The 23,773-nt window shown below is 41.8% G+C and overlaps 1 protein-coding gene across 7 annotated transcripts in view; it reads right to left on the reverse strand.

Moving 5' to 3' along the window:
• Positions 1-23,773, reverse strand: part of MLIP (muscular LMNA interacting protein) — a 117,836-nt gene that overhangs the window by 12,680 nt on the left and 81,383 nt on the right. For all 7 annotated transcript variants that reach the window (XM_059832432.1, XM_059832423.1, XM_059832417.1 and 4 more), the window contains one exon: positions 21,092-21,217. In XM_059832432.1, the coding sequence (XP_059688415.1) occupies positions 21,092-21,217 (126 nt within the window). The remainder of the gene's footprint in view (positions 1-21,091; positions 21,218-23,773) is intronic.

The following is a 23,773-nucleotide window of genomic DNA, read 5'->3' on the forward strand; positions in this document are numbered from 1 at the left end:
CTAAAGAGCTAACATGTATAACAGTCTCCACAGAGAGGGAAAATTATCTGTATTTTCTGAACAGACACTCTTAACATTGATTATTTTGGAGAGGCTTGATTCAAAGAAGACAAGTGAGAGGCAAACAAGGACTTCACTAATTAATAATGGGGGAAAAAAATAATATAGGCTTAAGACTTGGAGAAAAATGGAACAATATAGAGTTGTCTATGTTTTCACAAGGCTTCTCTGACATAAAACCCCTGAAGTTATCACAGAAGTCTATACATTCCAGTAGTCAGGTGTCTGGAGACCTGATTTTGCCATGACATAGGGTAGTCTTAAGGAAGTCACATATGGCTACATTTATAAAGAACTTTAAGTAGTACTTTAGTGAATATGGAGCACATAAGCCAAGCGCTGCATCTTTTCTGCTGAAATACTGCTTAGTCTTGCAGGTCCCTGAAAGGAGAACATTGGGTTTTTCCCTGAAATTGTATAGCTCTGCCTCTGCCAGCTGCAAAGGAGCTGAGTGCCTTGGCCAGGGTGACTTCATCCTAAAGAGCTGGAGGCCTGTTCTCTGGCTTATTTCCATCAAGTGGCAATGTAATTTGAAATGTGTCAGCCTTCCTGTGGAGAAGGTCCTGCACCTGTCCTCCCAGACTTTAACCAAGAGGCTACAGAGTCTTATTCTTTCCACCCTGATTTTTCCTTACAAATATGATTTTTGTGTTTTTGAGTGCACACCACACCAGTCCCACAAGCAAGATGGAAATTGCTGTCCCAGTGCACTTGCTTTCTGCAGTTCCATGGGTAAGGACTAGACTCTTTTAGAAGAGAGACAAGTTTGAAACTCTGCAGGGTGAGATGAGCACTGTAATCGGGTCTCTCACTATCTGCGCAAGTACTAAAGGAGGGCATTGGCATCTCCATGTTGTCTTCTCTGCATGATGGTCAGCCCAGGGTGTTTGGAGGACACTTAACAGGACAGATAGTCCACCTGATTAAAATCAGCCTTGTACCTGAATCATAGTACAACTTATGGCCCTAAGCACAGGGGAAAGATCCTGACAGGTATGGCCATCTGTACTGGTTTTGGCTGGGACAGAGTTCATTTTCTTCATAGAAGCTAGTATGGGGATATGTTTTGGATTTGTGCTGGAATCAGTGTTGATAAAGCAGGGATGTTTCTGTTATTGCTGAGCAGTGCTTATACAGAGTCAAGGCCTTTTCTGCTTCTCATCCCACCCCACCAGTGAGTAGGCTGGGGGTGCACAAGAGGTTGGGAGGGGACAAGGCTGGGACAGCTGACCCCAAGTGACCGAAGGGATATTCCATACCATATGATGTCATGCTCAGCATATAAAGCTGGGGGAAGAAGGACATGGGGGATGTTCAGGGTTACGGCATTTTGTCTTCCCAAGTAACCATTACGCGTGATGGAGCCCTGCTTTCCTGGAGATGGCTGAACACCTGCCTGACAATGGGAAGCAGTGAATGAATTCTTTGTTTTGCTTTGCTTGTGTGCGTGGCTTTTGCTTTACCTATTAAACTGTCTTTATCTCAACTCACAAGTTTTCTCACTTTTGCCCTTCCTATTCTCTCCCCCACCCCAGCGGGCGAGCGTGGAGTGAGTGGCTGGGTGGTGCTTAGTTGCCGGCTGGGGTTAATCCATGACATCATCTCTCTGCAAAGATGAGCTACAATCATCAGAGTACCAGACAGGCAACTTAAAAGTACCAGAATGCAAAGCAGGCAGAATGAGGTGGGATTAACCCTTTCTTAATAGACATTGTGTGACTATCATCCCTCAGAGTCGTATAGAAATGTGCCCACATCCACAAGATCTGAAGTGTGAATGCAACTTGGACTATGTGCTTTTTACAGGTGTGTTGTCTTAGCAAGGCCTCATCAAGCTCTGTCACTGGCACTCTTTCATCTCCAGGTCAAAGCAACTGCCAAGAAGCCCTGTTTTCTTCTACAAATGTAAAAGGATTGCATCTATTGGTGGTGGAAGATGACAATAATTCTTCTATCATTTCTATTCTTATTTCCTTTGCCAGTTACAAAATTCTGCAATACTCTTACAAGGTTAATTAATAATTCTTAACTTTTCCAGGTGTCACTCAGTTTTCTGGTAACGTGACATTTTCTTTATTATTTCTAAGAATAGTGAAAGAGCAAACTAGACAAATCTGCATTTGTGGCTGCAAAAATTGTACTGACTAGAGCAGAATATCCTGATAATATATAAGTATTTGCAGTATGTAAGTTCAAAGGGAAATTATACACCTGGCCAAAATAACCTCTTACAGACTCAGTCAAGGCTTAGAAAAGAGCTAGTTATATAACATCTTAGTTGGACCTTTGTTCATTTAGGTCTGTAGGGTAATCAGCAAGACATATTTGCGTTTAAAAGGTCAGTTTACCTTTATTGTGCTATGAATCACAGCTGCCTCTGAACTAATATAAAGCCTTCTGAGGTGTTCTCAGTATAAGACCTTTTTCATAAGTCTAAGTCACTCTCTAGAGGGTCTGCAACCTTCGCTAATTGAGACACAGGTTTAAAATTCTTTGGAACTAGTGAGACATAATGTACATAAGAAATAAGGTTTCAACTTTAAGGCTTTTACGAAACATAGAATCATTCATTCACAATAGGAAAAAATTGGTAATTTCTCAAAGACTAAACATGTTTGTTTACACATGCATAACAAGCAAACTTTTTTTATAAAACCATTTTGTATTTAATCTTTTCTAAGTACAAAAACATGGAATCTAGGGTATCAATAAATGGTAAAACTCCCACAGCAGCAGAGCAAGGACTACCTTCAACTAAGGGGAGAGAAAATAGATGATCTAAAGGGACGATTTATAATTACGATGTCTATAGTTTCTCTGAAGTGACAGTATAAAATCCATTTCAAAGATTCAGTCAGTTAAGCACCAAACCCTTTTGCACCTCTCACCTCTCTGTAAAAGGAAATGTAAAGTAGAAATGGTGATCACAGTGAAGATTTATAATGTGCCTTCAGCCACGGATGCAATAGAACATCCTGACTGACTTGCAAATCATTATTGTACACCACTGTACCTGTGCATTTTTAACTTGAAGATTTCAAAACTCTCTCCAGATACTGGTAAGTACCTGCACAAGAGGGACAACTCGCATGCAGACATGGTCCCCTGACAAGTTCTTACAGGACACAGAGTAGGGGAAGACTGAAAGATTTGTACCTGAATACCAGAGGCTGGAGGAGTTACAGGGCTTTGCAGCAGGGATTCCTTATCTCTAAGTGGAGATGGAGGGAGGGAGATGCACACAAGCCCAGCAATACATCAATTTTCCTTGGGCTGCCTTTTCCCCAGACAAATTAAACTTCTCATGCAGGGCTAGTCTATGATGGAATTGGCTGGGGATTTTCTGCTGAAATGATTTTTCAATGAAAAATACTAACAACAGAAAAATGAAGCTTTCTGCAAAACATTTTGATGTTTCTTGCAAATGCTCACTAGTCATTTAGAAAATTAAAATGAATTGTTTAATCGTAAGAAATCCCATCCGTAACTGGAATATTGTGTTTTCTGACCTAGATGTTTCGTTTTGGATCAGTTCCATATAATACTAAAATATATTTCATTATCAGTGCACTTTGTGGCAATCATGATAAGAGCTTCTATTTTCTGCTGTGGGCTAATCAAGCTCTGCAGTTGCTCACAGTTTCAATATAGGTGATTACAGGAGCTGGTGGCCAGCAAGGGTACCAGGTCCGTAATGAAGACTTGAGGCATGAGAACCACAGCCTACACACCCATATAGTGAGAAAGCAGAGGAGACAAACATCTTCTAATCACATGGATTAGAACTATCAGCTTTGAGTTAGTTCATATAAGCCAAATGATGCATATTGATTTCTGGAGTATTTAAATGTTGTCAAATTTTCATCTGTATTGGAAAGAAAATTTCAGAATTTCCAGCAACACAAGTGTTTGAAATTTCTCTCAGCATATTGACTGTGAGCGATTTATGGACTCACACAAATCGAGTCATTGCTTAGAAGAGACAATGCTTTCCTGCCGCAGATAGGGGCTCATTGCTCATTGACTGATAACAGCCGAAGAACTCTAACTCCTTTCCAGGTGAGAGTGTGAAATGAAATGGATTTAATTTTCAGAGCTGACCTTCTCCCCCCATATTTTCTTCCCAGATTAGCTGCAAAACAAAATAAACCTTGTTTTCTGAGTAAGCTTCTCATGCAACAGAGATCTTTGACCTTAGCTACTTTAAATCCAAACCACAAACTTTGACTGAATTTTCAAGAGTGTACATGTGTAACTGTCACATATTATATTAAAATTTGTATTAAGATCACATTCTGCCTATCATATAACTACTAAAATGATAGACACTCTTTAATGAAGAAAAAGAGAAAGCTAGTACTATAATTTACAGTTTATCATACATGACCTCTTCATCAAGATTCAGAACGCTTTGCCAAAAAGAAAAAACCCACTAATGCCTTGACGTTCATAACATCTCTGTGATATAGGTAAATACTAGCTTCTTTAATTGAAGCTTTAAGTACATACTTGGATTTCACCAGAACTAATTATATTTTATACATTTTTCTAACATAACTGGAAGTGGAGTTAATTAAGGCCATATATTTCAGAGTACACATTATACCAATACCTGCAATAAAAGTTAAGTGAATTCTAATTGTGCCAATTTGTCCTTTAAAACATAGAGTTTCCAAAGGTTCATCAGCTCATTGTTTACTTTTCCTTGATACCTTGAAAGAGTTATTTACAACCTAAAAAAGCAGCAGGAAATTCTCTAGAAATGTATATGTTCAGTGAGGTCTAAGATACAAATTTCTCTATATCTCTGGGTGTCTTGGCATCATTTCCATTAATTATGAATTATTTTCATTCAGACTTTATTTTCTCACTGTCTTCAATAAAAAGCATATAAGTATTGGTTTTGTTTCTCGTATAGGTTACATGCCCACCAAATCTTGATTGATATTTTTCACTCAATAGTGTATTTCTGCTTTCGCTGTTAATAACGACCGTTACCTCTGAGTGGCTTCTGTTCTTTGTAACTTTGTCTTTGTTTTTATTACTATATTAAAAGCAAAGACATGTCTGCAGGTTGCAGTTCCCATTTGCCAAATCATTAATAGAGATCAATTTTTAATATTCCCATTTTCTATGGTTTCAAGTTCCACTAGAAAAGGAGCTGTATCCAGTCCAAATCCAGTCATGGATCAGGATCCTAGCATCAGAAGCAGACCCCAAGGTATGGCAGTCTTGGCCCATATCAACATGGGGCATGTCATAGAATCTTCTTCACAAACCAACTGACATTAGAAGCAGATACTAGGAGTGTATTTGGGCTGTTGTGTTTCCTTTGGTAGTTCTCCTAAGATGTATGTTCACATATTAATCTGAAGATACAGAAGGCTAAGATAAAGACATCTCAGAAACTAGTTGTTAGCTAGCACCAAAATTTCTATTATATTTGATATTGTTTTATGGATTAAAAATGCCTGCCTGAAATCCACTATGCAGAAGACTATATGTAATTAACCTAGAAAGCCAGGCATAAGACTGAACTCAAGTTTTATATTATGTAGAGACTTCTAAGAATGAAGACAAAGCATTTTAAAGCACTTCTTGGTGCTTAAGACTGGTTTAAGCTATCCCAGTAGAGACAGCTTTTATAAACGAGAAGGCAGAAAGCAACAGAAGTGGCTGAAAGTATGTTCCAAGAGGAAACCTGGACACTTTTGGGCACAGCATTCACTGGGAAGCACATTTTGATTTCTAAGTGTGAAAAGTGCCTGCTGGGGTTTGATATTACCGCGTTCAAGAAAACAACTTTTTGTGTGCATGTTTTCTAAATAAACAGAAGTACACCAAAGAAACACCAGAGTCCTACCATCAACAGCTTCTCCTAGTGGAAATAAGACAGCAAGGCTCTCAAAATTGCCTAACTACCCAAACCAAAAGGAGTGAAATGGTAATCAATTCCTTTTTTTCCTTTGGAAGAGCTGTCTCTGCAGGTATGGGTAGCAGAGTTCTTTCCAGGCAGTGCCAGACTTAAGACATCTCCGCATTAAGTGCATGCTGCTGTGTCTCCTGTTGAGCCTAAGATATCTTCATGTTGTGTTGCTAATTTGATGGCTTCAGAGAAAACAATTGATTACCGCATTATGATCCTTCTAAAGTGTTTCAGGAGAAATGCCTTTCTTTAAAGATGAGCTGAGCAAGAACTCTAGAGGCATTTTCTGCAGGCATTATCAAACCAAGTCTAAAGTGATAGAAATCTCATCCGATGTGATTATGTGATTATCTCATCTCATATGATATGATTAAAATAGCTCCATAAGCCCAAGCAATGCCATAAAAGAATATACAGGAGACACAACAATATTAAGCATTAATATTTTCCCAATGAGGCAGTCTAATTTGTAGCACAGCACTAACGAACTGGCCTGTGTGCCTCTGATTTATTTTTCTACACTAAAGAAATTGTTCTGGATCACAGGTGATGGAAGGTTGATCAACCACAATACACCTACACAAGTACAGCATTTAAATACCAAAGTTCAAAAGAGAGAAGGAAACTCTCTTCTAGAAATAAAAGCAGCTCGGATGATGACCGGGAGAAAAGTGCTTTTCCATGGCAACCTTGAAAGGCTGCCGCATTCAGAGACTGTCAATTCCCATTATGCACTATTAATCAAATACAAACGCCAATGAATAGGAGATTGGATGATCAGGTAAACACCACTGATTTCATTTAAAAAATAATAAATATTCCCTTTAAATATGCTGCTTACCTATGAGCCTGCAGACCTGCATGTGATTATGAAAGGCTGACACTTCCAACATGACATTTAGAGATTTTGAGAAAACTCCATTTAGGTCCAGAAAAAAAAATAAATTGACTTGAGCCCAAAGTTGGATGTTAAAGAAAACTTGTCCTCCGCAAGCTGGCACCTTTACTCATGTAAGTAATGTCTGATCAGGTACAGAAATGGTAATTTTTAAACATTTCTCATACCTCTTGCAAAAAGCCAATTCCCTCCAATCCATTTTCAAGGTTGTGCTGCTAAATACTTAACTGACAGGGAGATTTTCACCAGAATGTACATGAATCGTGTGCTTAGCCCTTGCTGACAGAAGGAGTACAAGTCTAATAAGGAGTGGCTGAGGGAACTGGGGTTGTATAGCCTGGAGAAAAGGAGGCTGAGGGGAGACCTTATCGCTCTCTACAGTTACCTGAAAGGGGGTTGCAGAGAGGTGGGTGCTGGTCTCTTCTCCCAAGTGACTAGTGATAGGACAAGAGGAAATGGCCTCAAGTTGCACCAGGGAACGTTTAGATTGGAAATAAAGAAAAACTTCTTCACTGAAAGGATTATCAAGCATTGGAAGAGGCTGCCCAGGGAAGTGGTTGAGTTACCATCCTTGGAGGTATTTAAAATATGTGTAGATGTGGCACTTAGGGACATGGTGTAGTGGTGGACTTGGCAGTGTTAGGTTAATGGTTGGACTTAATCATCTTAAAGGTCTTTTCCAACCTAAACGATACTATGATTCTGTGATTCTATTCTAAACAAAAAGCAGTTTGAAAGTCAATAGGGACTGAGAGGCAGTCCCCAGCTGGGGGAGATACACCCTCTCATCCCCTGCCTCTTCACTTGCACAGGTCATTCCTTTTTGCTTCAAAATGATGACCAGTTTCCCCAAAATCTAATACTCTCTGCCCTGACAGATATTTACATTGATTGCACCTCCATATGAATCATAGAATCATAGAACAGCCCAGGTTGGAAGGGTCCAACCTTTCCTGAGAAAGGGAGCCTAGATGAGATTATCTATCACCCTGTCCAAACACATCTTGAAAACCTCCAGTGATGGGGACTCCACCACATCCTTGGGGAGGTTGTTCCAGTGATTGATTGTTCTCACGGTAAAAAAATTCTTTCACATAACAAGATGAAACTCCTCCAAGTGCAAGTTGTACCCATCATCCCTCGTCTTCTCCATGTGGCTCCCTGTGAAGAGAGAGAGCGTCCGTCCTCTTTGTAGCCACCCTTTAAGTACTGGAATACTGCCATGAGTTCCCCCCTGAGCCTTCTCTTCTCCAGGGAGAAAAGACCTAAATCCTTCAGTCTTTCCTCATAAGGGCAGCCCTTTATCATATTCATGGTCCTCCTTTGGACCCTCTCCAATGTGTCCGCATCTTTTTTGAATTGCAGGGGCCAGAACTGGACCTAGTACTCTAGGTGCAGAGTTGTGCTCTTCCACCTTACACAGTTGTCCATTAAAGGCTGGAGGGATTCCCAGCAGAAGCACGCTTTGGAGCTAACCACAGAGCTAAATGTTACTTCAGGCACTTCATCACTGTAATAGCTGTGCTCAAATCCACCTTCCTGAGCTGTTTTATTCCAATCAAAAGGAAACGGACCTTTTTTTATAACAAGAAGTTCAACTCTCATAATTATTCAAGACCAAGGAGTGTAAATAAGATCAGCAGTATCTGGTGCCTGGGGAGCAGAGTAGGGGACGAGAGAAGAAGGGAGATGACAAGGCCAGTGAGAACAGAATCAGCTCACTTGAATGGGCAACATTTTTATTTCAGAAGCAACCTGTGCACAGATGAGAGGAGAGAGACTTCTCTGCTCTTCTCCAAGCAGAAGGACAGACATAATACCTTGGTTCCCGCTGCCTCCACCCATCGAACCTAAAACCACATTGTGAAATGATTTGGGGCAAGTTTATGGATTTCATCACTCTGAGCAGTTATAATCTACAAAATTTGCCAGATCTGTCTTTCAGCTTCGTCTGTGTAATGCCATCAGCTATGAAGATTCAGGTACTTGGTGGAGCTTCAAACAAAAACAATGTGGCACTGGGTCCAGTCTGCCTAATCAACACGACATTGTCCTTTCAAGAAAGCATTTCAGATGGAGACAGCTGCTATTTTCTTATTCCCTGAGCCAACAAACGAAATTATACTGGTTTTAGGAGTTCACCATATCTAGCCTCCTAATATAAGTCACAGGTGATCATTTTTCCCATATCCCATTTCCCATTTCTGAGGGAATGCCTGTGTAAGGTAACTTTTTAATGAAAGTGCGGGTGAAGAGTAGTAACTCCATTCCCTGGCACAACCTGTCCATTCTTATTAGTGTATTTACAGCATATTTTAAATCATTGCAAAGATTTATGGCGGCAGGTTTTGCCCTCTAGTGGAAGATGAAGCAAAATACAACATATAGTTAGAAATGCAACACATATGTATATATAGATTGACCATGTGGACACTGACCGTTTGTTTACTGGATGGCTGGAGAGACAGCAAGTGAGTCATGGTGCATATTATCCCATATTCCAAGGGAAGAGGAGTGGAGAGGGGGAAATCCAGGGAATTTACAGAGATGGCAGTCAAGATTTAGTAGAGGACGGAAATAAATTCCGATGATGTCAGAATGTTGTTTATGGAACAGGTCTAACAGTTTGCAATCTCAACATCTGATACTGTGTCTATTGTAATGTGGTTTCTGTTACTTTGATTACTCATGACAATAAATCAAATCATTTCTTTTTAAAAACATGAATAGCTCAGACTGTAGTTGGGTGGTGTGGAAGACAGGGTTATTGCAAGAAATGATAGGCAAATATTGTCAGTTTTTATCAACATATATTGAATCAAATGTTAAATACTGGTCATGCCAATAAGATCAAAATTAATCTTCTTTTGGTTACCAAAGAATGTTAATACTATAGACCAAAACGGAAACATTAAAAAAAAATATTTTAAGTCTTGAACATTTACTTTTTGTGTAAATAAACCTCCGTTTGTATTAAACTAGCCCAGTATTGACATTTGATTATTCTGTTTCCCAAAGTATTGGGCCACACCTACCTAGAGAGCAACAGCAGTTCAGAAATACAATACATTTTACTAAAGGTATTTACTAGCACTACCAGTAATGTTTACAAATCTTACCTACCTCTGACAATACATTTGTCTCATTTTATATCAATTAACCTTATCTTCATTGTCTGGGACTTTAAAATTCTTGCAAATAATTAAATAATTAAAAGTATTTTAAACACTAGGAAAAAATCAATGGTAAATTGAGTTATACTGAAAATTTCCAAAGAAGTCTCAAACAAGATACTCATCTCAAAACTCTTTGTCATTCTCACCAATCCTGCTTCAGAAGATCTAATTATTGAATTTTTTTGTACCTATCATAGATTCCCGTGGATTTTCAGTAAATCTTATGGGATGGAAAAGAGAACTTGCTACATTAATTAAATTAAGGGACGCACTTGGAGAAACACGAGCATTATCATTGCATGTGGTCTTGACCAAAGTCAGGAACCTACTTCACTTACACAACAAGAGGGATGGCAGTAGGAAGTCAACCAGAAGCCCAAATGTGTAAACTTTTTTGATTAAATTGTCATAGCAGGTCAGTACTAGGGCCTCATTTAAGGCACAGCTCTCCCAGTTAGCTTACTGCTGACATAACCATTCAAAATGCTGCTGCAGAAGTATTTGAAGTAAAATAAAATGATCCTCTGAGCTTTTCTATGATAGAATACAACACTCTTTAGAGGCTTCTGGGCTATGGAGGTTGCTGCTCAACCCTGGAAAGTTGCAGACTTAAATCGAGAGTCAGAGTTCAATATGGAAATAAGAATATATAAAATATACATAATATATTAAAAAATATAAAACATAAAAAAAAATAAAAGCTGTTTACAGATATGTGACGCTTACAGGAAAACCATACCTTTGCTAACAGCAGACAGTAAAAAATGACCCAAGTAAGAGAGCAAATTTATGTTATAGAGTGAAATGGAAGAAATTAAAGAGATGATGTAGCTCTCAGAATCACAGAATCACAGAATCACAGAATCACTAAGGTTGGAAAAGACCTGTAAGATCATCAAGTCCAACCATCAACCCAACACCACCAAGCCCACTAAACTATGTCCCACAATGCCACGTCCACATGTTCCTTGAACACTTCCAGTGAGGGTGACTCCACCACCTCCCTGGGCAGCCTGTTCCAGTGTCTCACCACTCTCTCAGTAAAGAACTTTTTCCTAATATCCAGCCTGAACCTCCCCTGACACAACTTGAGGCCATTTCCTCTTGTGCTGTCATTTGTCACTTGGGAGAAGAAACGAACACCCACCTCTCTGCAACCCCCTTTCAGGTAACTGTAGAGAGCGATGAGGTCTCCCCTCAGCCTCCTCTTCTCCAGACTGAACAACCCCAGCTCCCTCAGCCGCTCCTCATCAGACTTGTGCTCCAGACCCCTCACCAGCTTCGCTGCCCTTCTCTGGACACGCTCCAGCACCTCAATGTCCTTCTTGGAGTGAGGGGCCCAAAACTGAACACAGGATTCGAGGTGCGGCCTCACCAGCGCCGAGTACAGGGGCACCATCACCTCCTTACTGCTGCTGGCCACACTGTTTCTGATACAGGCCAGGATGCCATTGGCCTTCTTGGCCACCTGGGCACACTGCTGGCTCATCTTCAGCCGGCTGTCAATCAACACCCCCAGGTCCTTTTCCGCCAGGCAGCTTTCCAGCCACTCATCCCCAAGCCTGTAGCGTTGCATGGGGTTGTTGTGACCCAAGTGCAGGACGTGGCACTTGGCCTTGTTGAACCTCATACAATTGGCCTCAGCCCATCCATCCAGCCTGTCCAGATCCCTCTGCAGAGCCTTCCTACCCTCAAGCAGATCAACACTCCCACCCAACTTGGTGTCATCTGCAAACTTGCTGAGGGTGCACTCCATCCCCTCATCTAGATCAATAAAGATATTAAACAAGACCGGTCCCAAAACTGAGCCCTGGGGGACTCCGCTTGTGACTGGCCACCAACTGGATTTCACTCCATTCACCACGACTCTCTGGGCTCGGCCATCCAGCCAATTTTTTACCCAGTGAAGAGTGCACCTGTCTAAGCCACGAGTCGCCAGCTTCTCTAGGAGAATACTGTGGGAGACAGTGTCAAAGGCTTTACTAAAGTCCAGGCAGACAACATCCACAGCCTTTCCCTCTCCCGCTAGGCAGGTCACCTGGTCATAGAAGGAGATCAGGTTGGTCAAGCAGGACCTGCCTTTCATAAACCCATGCTGGCTGGGCCTGATCCCTTAGTTGTCCTGCACGTGTCCCGTGAGCGCCCTCAAGATGAACCTCTCCATAATCTTCCCTGGCATCGAGGTCATGCTGACAGGCCTGTAGCTCCCTGGATCCTCCTTCCGGCCCTTCTTGTAGATGGGCGTCACATTGGCAAGCCTCCAGTCGTCTGGAACCTCCCCTGTGAACCAGGACTGTTGATAAATGATGGAGAGTGTCTTGGCAAGGTCCTCGGCCAGCTCCCTCAGTACCCTTGGGTGGATGCCATCAGGCCCCATAGACTTGTGAGTGTCCAGGTGGCATAGCAGGTCGTTAACTGCTTCCTCCTGGATCATGGGGAGTTTGTTTTGCTCTCCATCCTTGTCTTCCAGCTCAGGGAGCTGGATTCCCTCAGGATACCTGGTCTGGCTATTAAAGACTGAGGCAAAGAAGGCATTAAGTACCTCAGCCTTTTCCTCAACCTTGGTGACAACGTTCCCTCCCGCATTCAGTAAGGGATGGAGATTCTCCTTGACTCTCTTTTTGTTGTTACTATATTTGTAAAAACATTTCTTGTTATCCCTTATGACCGTGGCCAGATTGAGCTCTAGCTGGGCTTTTGTCTTCCTAATTCCCTCTCTGCATGACCTAATGAGATCCTTGTACTCTTCTTCAGTCGCCTGCCCCTTCTTCCAAAGCTGATAAACTCTTCTTTTTTTCCCGAGTCCCAGGAAAAGCTCCCTGTTCATCCAGGCCAGTCATCTTCCCCACCGGCTCATCTTATGGCACATGGGGACTGCCTGCTCCTGCGCCTTTAAGATTTCCTTCTTGAAGAAGGTCCAGCCTTCCTGGACCCCTTTGCCCTTCACAACCATCTCCCAAGGGACCCTCTCAACCAGTGTCCTGAACAGGCTGAAGTCTGCCCTTTGGAAGACCATGGTAGTGGTTTTGCTGACCCCCCTCCTTACTTCGCCAAGAATTGAGAATTCTATCATTTCATGGTCACTAAGCCTAAGATGACCTCTGACCATCACTTCTCCCACCAGTCCTTCTCTGTTCGTAAACAACAGGTCAAGCAGGGCACCTCCCCTGGTAGGCTCACTCACCAGCTGTGTCAGGAAGTGATCTTCCACACACTCCAGCAACCTCCAGGACTGTTTCCTCTCTGCTGTGTTATATTTCCAGCAGACATCTGGCAAGTTGAAGTCCCCCACAAGAACAAGGGCTTGCGATTGCGAGAATTCTGCCAGTCACTTGTAGAACACTTCGTCTGCCTCTTTGTCCTGGCTGGGTGGTCTATAACAGACACCCAGCAGGATATCTGCCTTGTTAGCCTTCCCCCTCATCCTTACCCATAAGCACTCAACCTTGTCGTCACAATCGTTGAGCTCTGTACAATCAAAACACTCCCTAACATAGAGAGCCACCCCACCGCCTCTCCTTCCTTGCCTATCTCTCCTGAAGAGCTTATAGCCATCCATTGCAGCACTCCAGTCATGTGAGTCGTCCCACCATGTTTCTGTGATGGTGACTACATCATAGCTGTCCTGCTGCACAACGGTTTCCAGCTCCTCCTGTTTGCTGCCCATGCTGCGTGCATTGGAGTAGATGCACTTGAGCTGGGCTATTGATTTTGCCCCCAACATTGGCATGCCACCCCTAGGCTCATCTCTAGGCAGCCTGGTTTCACCCCCTTCCCCCTTCGAATCTAGTTTTAAGCCTTCTCGGTGAGGCTCGCTAACTCATAAGCAAGAATCCTTTTCCCCCTTGACGATAGTTGAACTCCATCTGCAGTCAGCCCGGTGCTGTGTAAACCTCCCTGTAGCCAAAAAACCCAAAATTCCTCCAACAGCACCAGCCTCTGAGCCACATGTTAACTAGGTTCGCTTTGCTGTTCCTTTCAGTGTTCCTCTCTGCCACTGAAGGGATTGAGGAAAACACTACCTGTTCTCCCGTATTTCCTTATCTCCTATGTAAATATCTCGTATTTACATTGTACAGGAAGAACCTGTTAACATCGGGGAGGTGTGGCTGCAATTTATCATTTATCAGATCACAAAGGTTGCTTGGAATGGCAAAAGTTCCTGGAGATATTGTGGATGAAGAGGCCTCGTAATCATCACCATATGGGTGGAATGTAAATACATAGGCTGGGCCTATGTATTTCCTGACCTCTGCAGTCAAGAGAAGTGTTTTGGGTGTACAGTGCTATGGGAAATAAGAGCAGCAGCAAAATTTCCTTATTTCAGCAATCATTCAGCAAGAATATCCCTCTTTGAGACAACAGCTAACATGATATACCAAAAAATTACACTGTCTTAATTATCTTCAGACAACTTTCCCTGCTGTATTCGCATTCCTATACAAATTTCTGAGTTTCTAACAGTGTTTTCATTAGCAACAGCAAATACCCATTTTCATCATAAAAACTGGCTTCAGTGGTCATATGACAGCTGTTTTTTTGTGTGAATGCCGTGCAATGTTTGTTTGTTCATGTGAATGCCCTGCAATGAACCAGGAAACTTCTCAAAAAATACTTGATCGTAAAATCATTGCTGGCTAAATAAACATGTCAGCCCAGTTTAGTAAAAATTGTAACAGAACAAAACCCAGTCTAGCAGATGTGAAAACGTGTTTGAGTTCAGAATGCCTCAAAGACAGAATGGAAGGGTTTTTCAAGTTTTAGTTTTAGTTTTAGTCCATCCTAATAAATGGGTAAAATGGTAAATTTTATAAATCCCACAGGACGGAGGGGCCAACTTCAGACACTATTGACATTGCCTATTAACCTAAATTATGTTTCTAGTCAATGGGGAAGAAAGGTGTTTCCAGGCATTTCTTCAGAGTCTGATGGCTGACCAACATACATTCTCTGTAGAGGTGGTACTTCTCTCCAAAGTAGTCTTGGCTCCATGGTGCCTGAAACTAGTAATGCTTATTTCACCCTGGTGCTTCCCCTGAGGAGGAAACCGTGACATCGCCTAAAGAAACGGCACCTAATGCCTGTGTTTTAACCTCTTGCATCCCAAATAAAGCACACTGTACATCTTGGAGTGGGATTTTCTCTCCTGGCATCAAGGTTTGAGCATTTGCAGCCAGATTCTGTGTTAGAAAAAGATGACATGGGAGGGATGCATCTGAGGGGTCCAAACAGCATCTTCTATGGGCTTCCACAACTGATGCTTTCCTAACACCAGACAAGGGCTCTCTTGAGGTATTGTAAGTCCCTCATGCCAGCTGCTCTTCGAAATTACTTCAGTTAAGACCTAGGGCCCAGTTTTCACCTTACAGAGCTCATTAGCCAGCCCTGTCACCCACACACCTTGGACTACAGACATTTTGTCCAACTTTTTCATCGCTGTTTCAAAGACACATATGTCAGCAAGGGTGCGACTCCCATTGCATTGGCAAGAGACAACTGCTCGTCAGGATGACAGATGAAGCTACTGGAAAAGCCTGTATTTCTCTCAGGTTAGCCTCCCTTACCTCAGTCTCCAAGAAAAAAGAAATAGCCCATTACTTTAGCAGGGGTAAATGTAAAAAGTAATCTAAGCATGAGGGATGAAATAGGTTATTCCTCATTTAGAGAACAAATAGCTTGAATGAAGAGTGGTAGGAGTCCTGTCCTAGCTGGTCTGGAGGAAGCAAGCCCTGACACAAGCTGTGCCAAGGGAAGGAAAAGCAGCAATATCTCCAGGGATGTTGGAGACACCGGCTTGCCTGAGATGCATCTCCCAGAGCACCTGCCAGCACTGAATCCTAATGACTCAGCTGAATTCTACCTAGAATTAAGCCTTAGTGTACAAAGACTTGTGACTGTAAGAGCTGTAAGGATTCTCATGAATGTCACATGTGATGGAAGACAAGTGGCTGAAAGGTCCAGGGTTTAGACAGTCAGCAAGGGAGATGGACGGAGGACGCGAAGGGGACTTAGGTGGAGGGATCAGTTTAGTTGGATACAGAGGGTGTAGGAGAGCAGTCTCCTATGAAAAAAAGTAAACAGAAACAGGTTAATGGATACAAAAGAGAAGCTTTGGACAGAAAGCAAAGTGCTTGTCTTGCACCTTTTTCACATTTCATAAGGCTTGATGATTAACTAGGAAAGATACTCTACTTTCATGCCAATACAATTGCTCTACACTAAGCACTTTCATTGGCTTGAAAGTACACAGACAAAAACCTGCTGTAGATGTCCCATTAAACCAGTTACATTTCAACTGGATTCCAGTGCATATCCCTCCTGAAGCTCAGCTGATGCTCAAGTGACAGAAAAGGAAAGCCCAGAAGGATCTTGCGCTACGATAAGATGGCCACGTTTTGGGACATTTTCTGAGGGTGGATTGGAAGCAAAACCAACCTGAAAACAGTGTCTGAGAGGTACAAAAGAAAGTCTGCTTTATCTATGTACTAGCAGGAGCACTTCAGGCTTTTTAACAGGACTCTAACAAGCCTTTTCAGCCATTTAAGAGTTAAACCAGTGAAGGTACACACACAATATATTTCACTACTGCAAGTTGTCAGTGGTTAACAGTGTTTCTGGTTAAAAAACCCCAATACTTATGTGATTTTTGCACCAAAAGCATAAAACCCTTTAAAAAAAATATATTTTTAAAAGCTTTGGGATAGAGTCAAGGAGGCGTACCCAGCTTTTGGCACAAATCTCGTCCTTAGGTTTTGTAAAGGCCATTGACACAATACATCCTGAATTCTCACCCGCTTGGCTGGCTGAGTCTAGACCAGACACTCCCCTGTGTGCTGTGCCTTTGAGCTCAAGACCCAGAAAATTTGTGACAATAGCTGCGATTAGTTCCAGCAGAAGCTAATGTATCGCCCGCCAAAAGAGCTAGGGTGAGCAAATGAGTGGATCAGAGCCAGGCAGCAGCGAGAGCGGCTGGAAGGGGACCGGGCAGCAGTCACTTCACACCAACCTTGCTTCCTGCCGCTCCTCAGAGGCACCAGCCCTACTTCTGTTAATAATAAACCTTGGCAAACTGGCCTCACAGCTTCATGCCAAGTGTAACTAATATCTCTTTAGTTCATCCTTATCTTGCTCTTCCATTGCCCTAAGTGTTTGGGTTTTTTAATGACAAAGGAGCCTATGTACATTCTTGTTAATATTGGCAAATGCATGAATTCTCTAACATTCATTATGAGTTGTTTTCATATCACTATGTAACAAAATGCCCTATTTTTTCCCTAAGAAAGACTATGTTTCCCCAGTGTCAAGTGAAAATTTTCATGAAGCCGCCACGTTAGCACTGCTCATGAGTTACATATACTTCCGGTGTACATTACGGTGATTTTTTGAACAAATCGGAGCATACTTGCAAAATTCCTGAAACATTACTGAAATGTACCAAGCAAGTGGAAAACAATACTTTCTCGTGATAGGGAAATTACCATCTCCAGTAAGGACACCTAAAAATGTGGGAAGCTTAATACTGTCAGATTGGAACCTGAGAAATACTACACTCTGTCCGTAACAAGTGTTTGATGGGGGGATATCCACTGAATAGCCAGTGCTACAAGTTGTATATGTCCTCAGGAAGAAAAAAAAAAGAAGGCACCATAAGCTAATATGAGAAAAAGCCAAAATAAAAAGGGATTTTTCCCAGGTTTATAAATTTTATTGGCACACCAGTGTCAATCTATACACAGCGTACCCAGAACACAGATAAAAAGAGCTATCTGTGAGCTGAGCTACATCCTTTCCCGATGATCTTTACTAATTTAGAAATCTCTTTTGTCTCCATCTATTACTTTGGATTATCTGCATGAGAACAGCTGCCTGTTAAAGCCAAAATTACTATTTTTTTACAAGCGAAATGGCCTTTTCCACATGGGGGTGTTTCTTAGTGAAGTGAAAAGCAAACAAGCTACTCTCTGTTGTGCAAAAAACTATGTGTTCAACACAGGGACATGAAGCTGAAGGTCAGCAGTTATGGCTGGCTGCATCATTATGGCTCAAGCTGAATGTCACCCGCATAGTCACCAATGCTCAGTGTCACACTGGGAGGTTTGGCAGGGAGGGGAGGTATTGTGAAGGTCTAATAAAATTCAGAAGCGAGAAGTTAATAAAGCTGATGCCATCTGGAACTTCATCTCATCTGCACCACCCTCGAAGATGCAGCCTGAAAGGGTCTGTCCTTTCAAGATGGGCTGGGTGAAGGAGGGGCAGCAACGTCACCTAGGGAGGGTGTTACTGGCAATGGTATTAGAAAGAAATGAAAAGAAAATGCAGAGAGAGGGAGAGAACAGAAATGTAAGAGCTGAACCTCCCAGTAGGACTGGGAAAATCTTCAAAGAAAACCAGGGAAAATCAGTAACAGTATGAGCAGTTTTGCCCTCAGCTGCAGTAGATGCCTGCTAAGTTCTTATTCAAAGACAAATGGACTAGCATGGGCTCTTCCACAGAAAGCAGAAAGCCTAGCTGCTAGGTCTCCTAGGTTTAATCCACAGCTTTCATATCCCATGAAAGCAGTCAATTTACCTGATTTGGGGGTAATATTGGTGGGAACACCTCCCACTCTTTAGAAGCCAGCCGCTGTGCAGCCGAAAATGCTAACTACTGAGAGCAGGGGAAGAGGGAGAATGAGTGTCCTTATAGGCTGACAACCCCCTGGTTAGGGACCACCACTGCACGTTTCAAACCGTTGTCCTGGCGTGGAGCCCAGTTTCACAGGCAGTGCTGCAGCCCTCTTACAGGCACTAAAACCCCTCAGGAGAGTTTCAGAGATGCTGTCTGATTGTGAACACCTTCATGTGGGCACCTAAGTCTCCTCCACACACAAGGACCTTATATCAGCTCCAGAAACCTACTCTGAGAGGCAAGAGCTGAAATTGTAATCATGTGCTGTGATGTAAGCATGTGCTTTTTTGTTTTCCCTAGATCTGGCTATTATGGTACTATTAATTGTTATATCAGACCACCACTGGAATCATATAACCATTTCTCACACAAACAAAACCGGTTCCTGTTAAGTCAATGAAGCCACCTGAATACAGGCCTAAGTAGTTCCTTTTTCAGAACAAAGACTTCTTAATAGAGGACTCCCCAAAATAACAAGTATTTCACAGCAACCTGAGGGTAAAAATGCTAATTTATCAGTACTTAAAAGCATATGTAATTGTTCTTATAAATAAAGGAAGCAAAACTGAACATGTTCATTGTGAAATTAATGAGATCTATCAAGTCAGTGCACTATTTGTTTAGTTCATTTTAATTCATAGCTTTTATATAAAATAATTTTGGCTTTTGTTCTAACATCACATTTATCCATGGACTTAGGATGTCCTCAGTATTTCAGTAATATGTACCATAAGTAATTTATAAGGTGTAAGATGATTTGTTTTCACAATTAGTTTCAAATGTCAGAAAGCTTCTGAGTATGGCAATAAACCCAGGTTTGTATTTGCCTGAAGATACAAGGTTTGGCGATTTCATCATTCCTCCATCAGAAGAACTATAGCCAGCAGAATCAGTGCCCAGCCGTGATGAAAAGGAGGTATGAGCTGCCCCTGCCTTTGCAGTGATGTCCTGCTGAGGTGGCCTAGACAAGAAGCTATCTAGCAGCATCTCCCGGTCAGCTCTCCTCCTCTTTCATCCCAGCTAAATGGCAGCACAGTGCCGGGGCATCAGAAGGTTTTCAGTAAGTTGAAGCATGAAAAACTCGCTATGAACTCACACATAGTCTCCGAAGTCAAATATTTGCTGCCAACCTCAAAAGTTAGGAGAAAAATTGTAAATAATTGGTATTAATTTTTTCTTATATTTTACAGAAACTCTACATTCTATAGAAACCTATAGAATGAGAAACCTTGTGATGCCAGCCATATGTGTTGCTGGAACCCACTGATGCTACAAATAAATCTTTCTCTGTTGGTAATGCTGCAGTACTTCTGAAAAATGCTGGAAATGTCCTACAGCAAGTCAGAGCTATGGGGAAGAATGGAAAGAACTAAAAAGAAAATCTTAAAAAAATTCAGTTATGAAAGGAAGAAGACAGGACTGCCATTGCTAAAGTCTCTCTCTAATGTGACTAGAGAGGCATAACAGTAAGAGAAATTCAATTAGTAAGGTATTTTATTCACATTGTGTCTGGCAAGAGGACTCCTGGCTTCATTTTACTACCCTCCAGATGGAAGATTCAGAACATACTGGATAGGTTAATAATAAGCTCCTACAGGGACTTTCAGATTACATATTGCAGTTAAGGTTTAATTCACAATAATGCACACAAACACAAATGCACAAGAAACGGCTGACAGAATCATTTGCCTGGGGTTTCTCTGAGAAAATGCCTCATACAGGTCAGCAAAGTTCAAGATGTGTTTTTGCAAAGTAATCCTATGGCTTTATGCAGAGGTCTGTGGGAGAAGACAGCACTTTTCCTGTCCCATGGGCTGCCTGATAAGGCCCCTTGTGTGGAGTAGAAGAGCAGTTCCCTTAAGCTGTGGAGGGGCCCAAATATGGACCTGGGGGAGCCACACACTGGGGCGTGACACAGAAACTCGGTGGGGCTCTTCTGCAGTCTCCCTCGGAGAGGGAAGAGTGAACCTTGCCCAGTCCTTGCTGTCCTCATTTCTCTTCAGAGAGGATTCAGGTCTGGACCCCAAAAGGAGAAAGCGCTTTCTGGTAGATCTGATCCAGACACCTGATTGACAGGCAAGTACAGGATTTCCACTTTCTTTTGTATAGTGTTTCCTACGGACATCATTAAAAGACCCCTTCCCCAACATACAGTTTTTTAGATTGCCACAAAAAAATGTCCCTGTAGAAAGCCCAGCTGCCCATCTCCAGCCTGGAGACTCTCCTCCAGGAGCCAGGTGCCCTTCAGGGAATCATCTAACTTTGCAAAAAACAAGAGACCAGGACAAAATAAGGATCTAAGATTATTGCATCATCTTTAAGGAAACTATCTGAGGCTACAAAATCCTTCAAAGTATTGCTCACCTGCTCAATTTCTTGATCACTGATTTCTTCAAGGTACTTTTTGAAAGGATTGGGTTGATAGGGCTCCTCCTTTTGCTGTGCACTCTTTCCTTTCACCAGCACGGGACGAATGACACCAGGTTTTGTCTTGACCCATAGCATATCCAGGAGAAAAGAGATGGAAGAAAAAGAAAATAAAATACTTTACAATTTACGGAATATTTGTTAGACAAGTCAATTCCAATGAGGCTGTAGTGACTAGATATTTTTAAAATTTTATTAATAACATATTTCACCACCAAAATTATTCAGGTGTCATGCTGCCTGGCCTACTTCTAATACAGATTGCAGACAAAAATGGCAAGAGCTGCTTTTATGCATAGAACCTCATTGCTGACATCTGTTTGTTACTGACACAAAAATAGATGCTGGGCTGTCAAACTATTGTTTGTGGGTTTTGCTGGATGTTTTTGCTAGCTGTTCAGCTGCATCTTGATAAGTTCATCAAGTCACACTTTATGCACAGCCATACGTCTTCTTTCATGCTGCAAATTCTGTTCTGGGCTCCTCAAAACAGTAACTGTGAAAAAAGGAAGGGAAATAGGTGATGCTGTTAACTTACACCCAAGCAGCAAGATATTAGGGGAAAGTCTTTCTAGGGAATAATACCAGTGATTGCATGCCTGATTTTGACAGTATCTTTAAGAGCTCACTTGGAAAAGTACAATTTTAGAGAATTTAGTCAGCATGGATGTGTGATACCCCTCACTTCAGACAAATCGGATTATTTAATCAAGAAAAAAATTCTTGGTTATCTACCAGCCAACCAAAAAATCGACTATTAACTTGCCAATTTAGCACATCTATGATTTTCAGAATTCTTACAGTAAATTATGACATGATGGATTGTGGCATAAACTCTAAGTAGAGGCTAGGGGATAATTTTAACATAGACAACTTGTTCAGTAAGCAAAGCAAGAAAAAAGTGTACATTCTCACTGAAATTTGCTAAGTACTGAAGTTGGGGGGGGGGGGGGGGTGTGTGACTGAATTTAAACTTTTCAATAACTCAATTACGTTATTCTCTGTTACAGCTATCCCATAGGAAATAGGCAGTCTTTGTCACAACTGATATAGATAACAACAGGAGTGCTGCTGAGCTCCTTCTGTGATTGCAGCCCAGAGGGGCAGCTTGCCCAGATGGGACTGAGAAATAAGTACTGTCACAGCTCCCCATCCTCAGTACCCAGCAGGGTATAAAAATGCAGAGAAGAAACTTGATCACCACTAGATTTATTTTTAAGATTTGGACTATGTACATTTAATAACACCATCTGCCTATTTACAAGAGCAATACACCTAAGCAGTCTGTCTGGAAAAAAGAGAAGCTTGCTATGAAACTAAGCTTAAAATGATGCAGTTGAGATTTCTGGATGTATCATGTAAACTGAGTTACGCATCACCTTAAAATTAAATCTGCAGGCATCCAGCAAGGACAGGGCAAGAGGGGTGCCCATTGCGGGGGGAGGGTGCAGAAAGCAGGAGATGTCCCCATGTCTTGTGGAAAGGACAGAGCAGTGCTCAGGGGCTGAGTGGAAGGCAGCAGAGGCAGGAGGAGCACGACACACCTGGGAAGAACACCTGCCCAGGCAGCAAGATATTAGGGGAAAGTCTTTCTGGGGAATAATATAGTATCTTCCCTTAGCTTTGTGTTTTATCCCCTCCCTCCCTTCCACAGGTTGGGGCCTTTTCATTTGCCTCATCAAGTAAGAAGAAACATATTCAACTGAAAGCAAAAAATAAGACATGAGGTGATATAAACATTTTTAAAAGAGTAATGACTGCCAAGTTGCATTAAAAACTTAAACTTTTTCATTAAGAAGGACAACTTAGTGAAAGACGTGGTGCTTATTTAATGAACTTACAGTCCCTAGTTTATGACTATTTCTTTGTAGGATTCACTGTAAAATAATTATTTTCCTCTCCAAGATTTCTGAGAAGAGTTTGTAAAAGTGAATGCCTCCTGGCTTTCAACACAAAGGTAAATATAAAACTAAAAAGAAAGCTACAGTTGTTATCAAGTCATCATTATGCAGACAAAGGACCTGTGGCCTTCTAGCACTCCTCCACACCATGTAACCATGCAATTAAAAGCCCATTGAGGTACCTGAAATCATCAAGGATAAGCTACTCTCCTTATGTAGGAAATCTCTTTCAAAAGCATGCTGTAGAAATGCTTTTAAGGAAGCATTTTCTAAACAACATCACACACTCAAGTGCTGACTGAATCATATGTTTATGTCTGACTCTGCGAACTGAATGGCAGATATCAGCCAGCAACCAGAATTTGAAATGCTTTATTAGCTCCCTGACAAGGTATATAAAATCTTTGATCCAAAACTAAAAACTTGAACTCTTTCTTTGATAGAGGGTGGCACAACTGACACTGCTGAGAAACAAACTAAGACTTAGTTTTGGCAAGAAAAGTGTTGGTCTTCCTACAACAGCACTGAAAAATGGTAAAGGCTGTTATGGTTGCAGTGGTCTGCTGTCATATGGCTACAACCCTATTAGCAAATTACACAGGGCCAAGACACAAAGTCCAGAGCGGACCCATAATCAGTTGTACTGACGATGCCAGGGTGCTCCCTGGCATGGTTTTGGCCCAGGTGAGCAAGCACACAGTCAGAAATAGGAGGATAC

This window comes from Gavia stellata, chromosome 2 (genome assembly GCF_030936135.1).
Source record: "Gavia stellata isolate bGavSte3 chromosome 2, bGavSte3.hap2, whole genome shotgun sequence".
In the NCBI taxonomy this organism is placed as follows: Eukaryota; Metazoa; Chordata; class Aves; order Gaviiformes; family Gaviidae; genus Gavia; species Gavia stellata.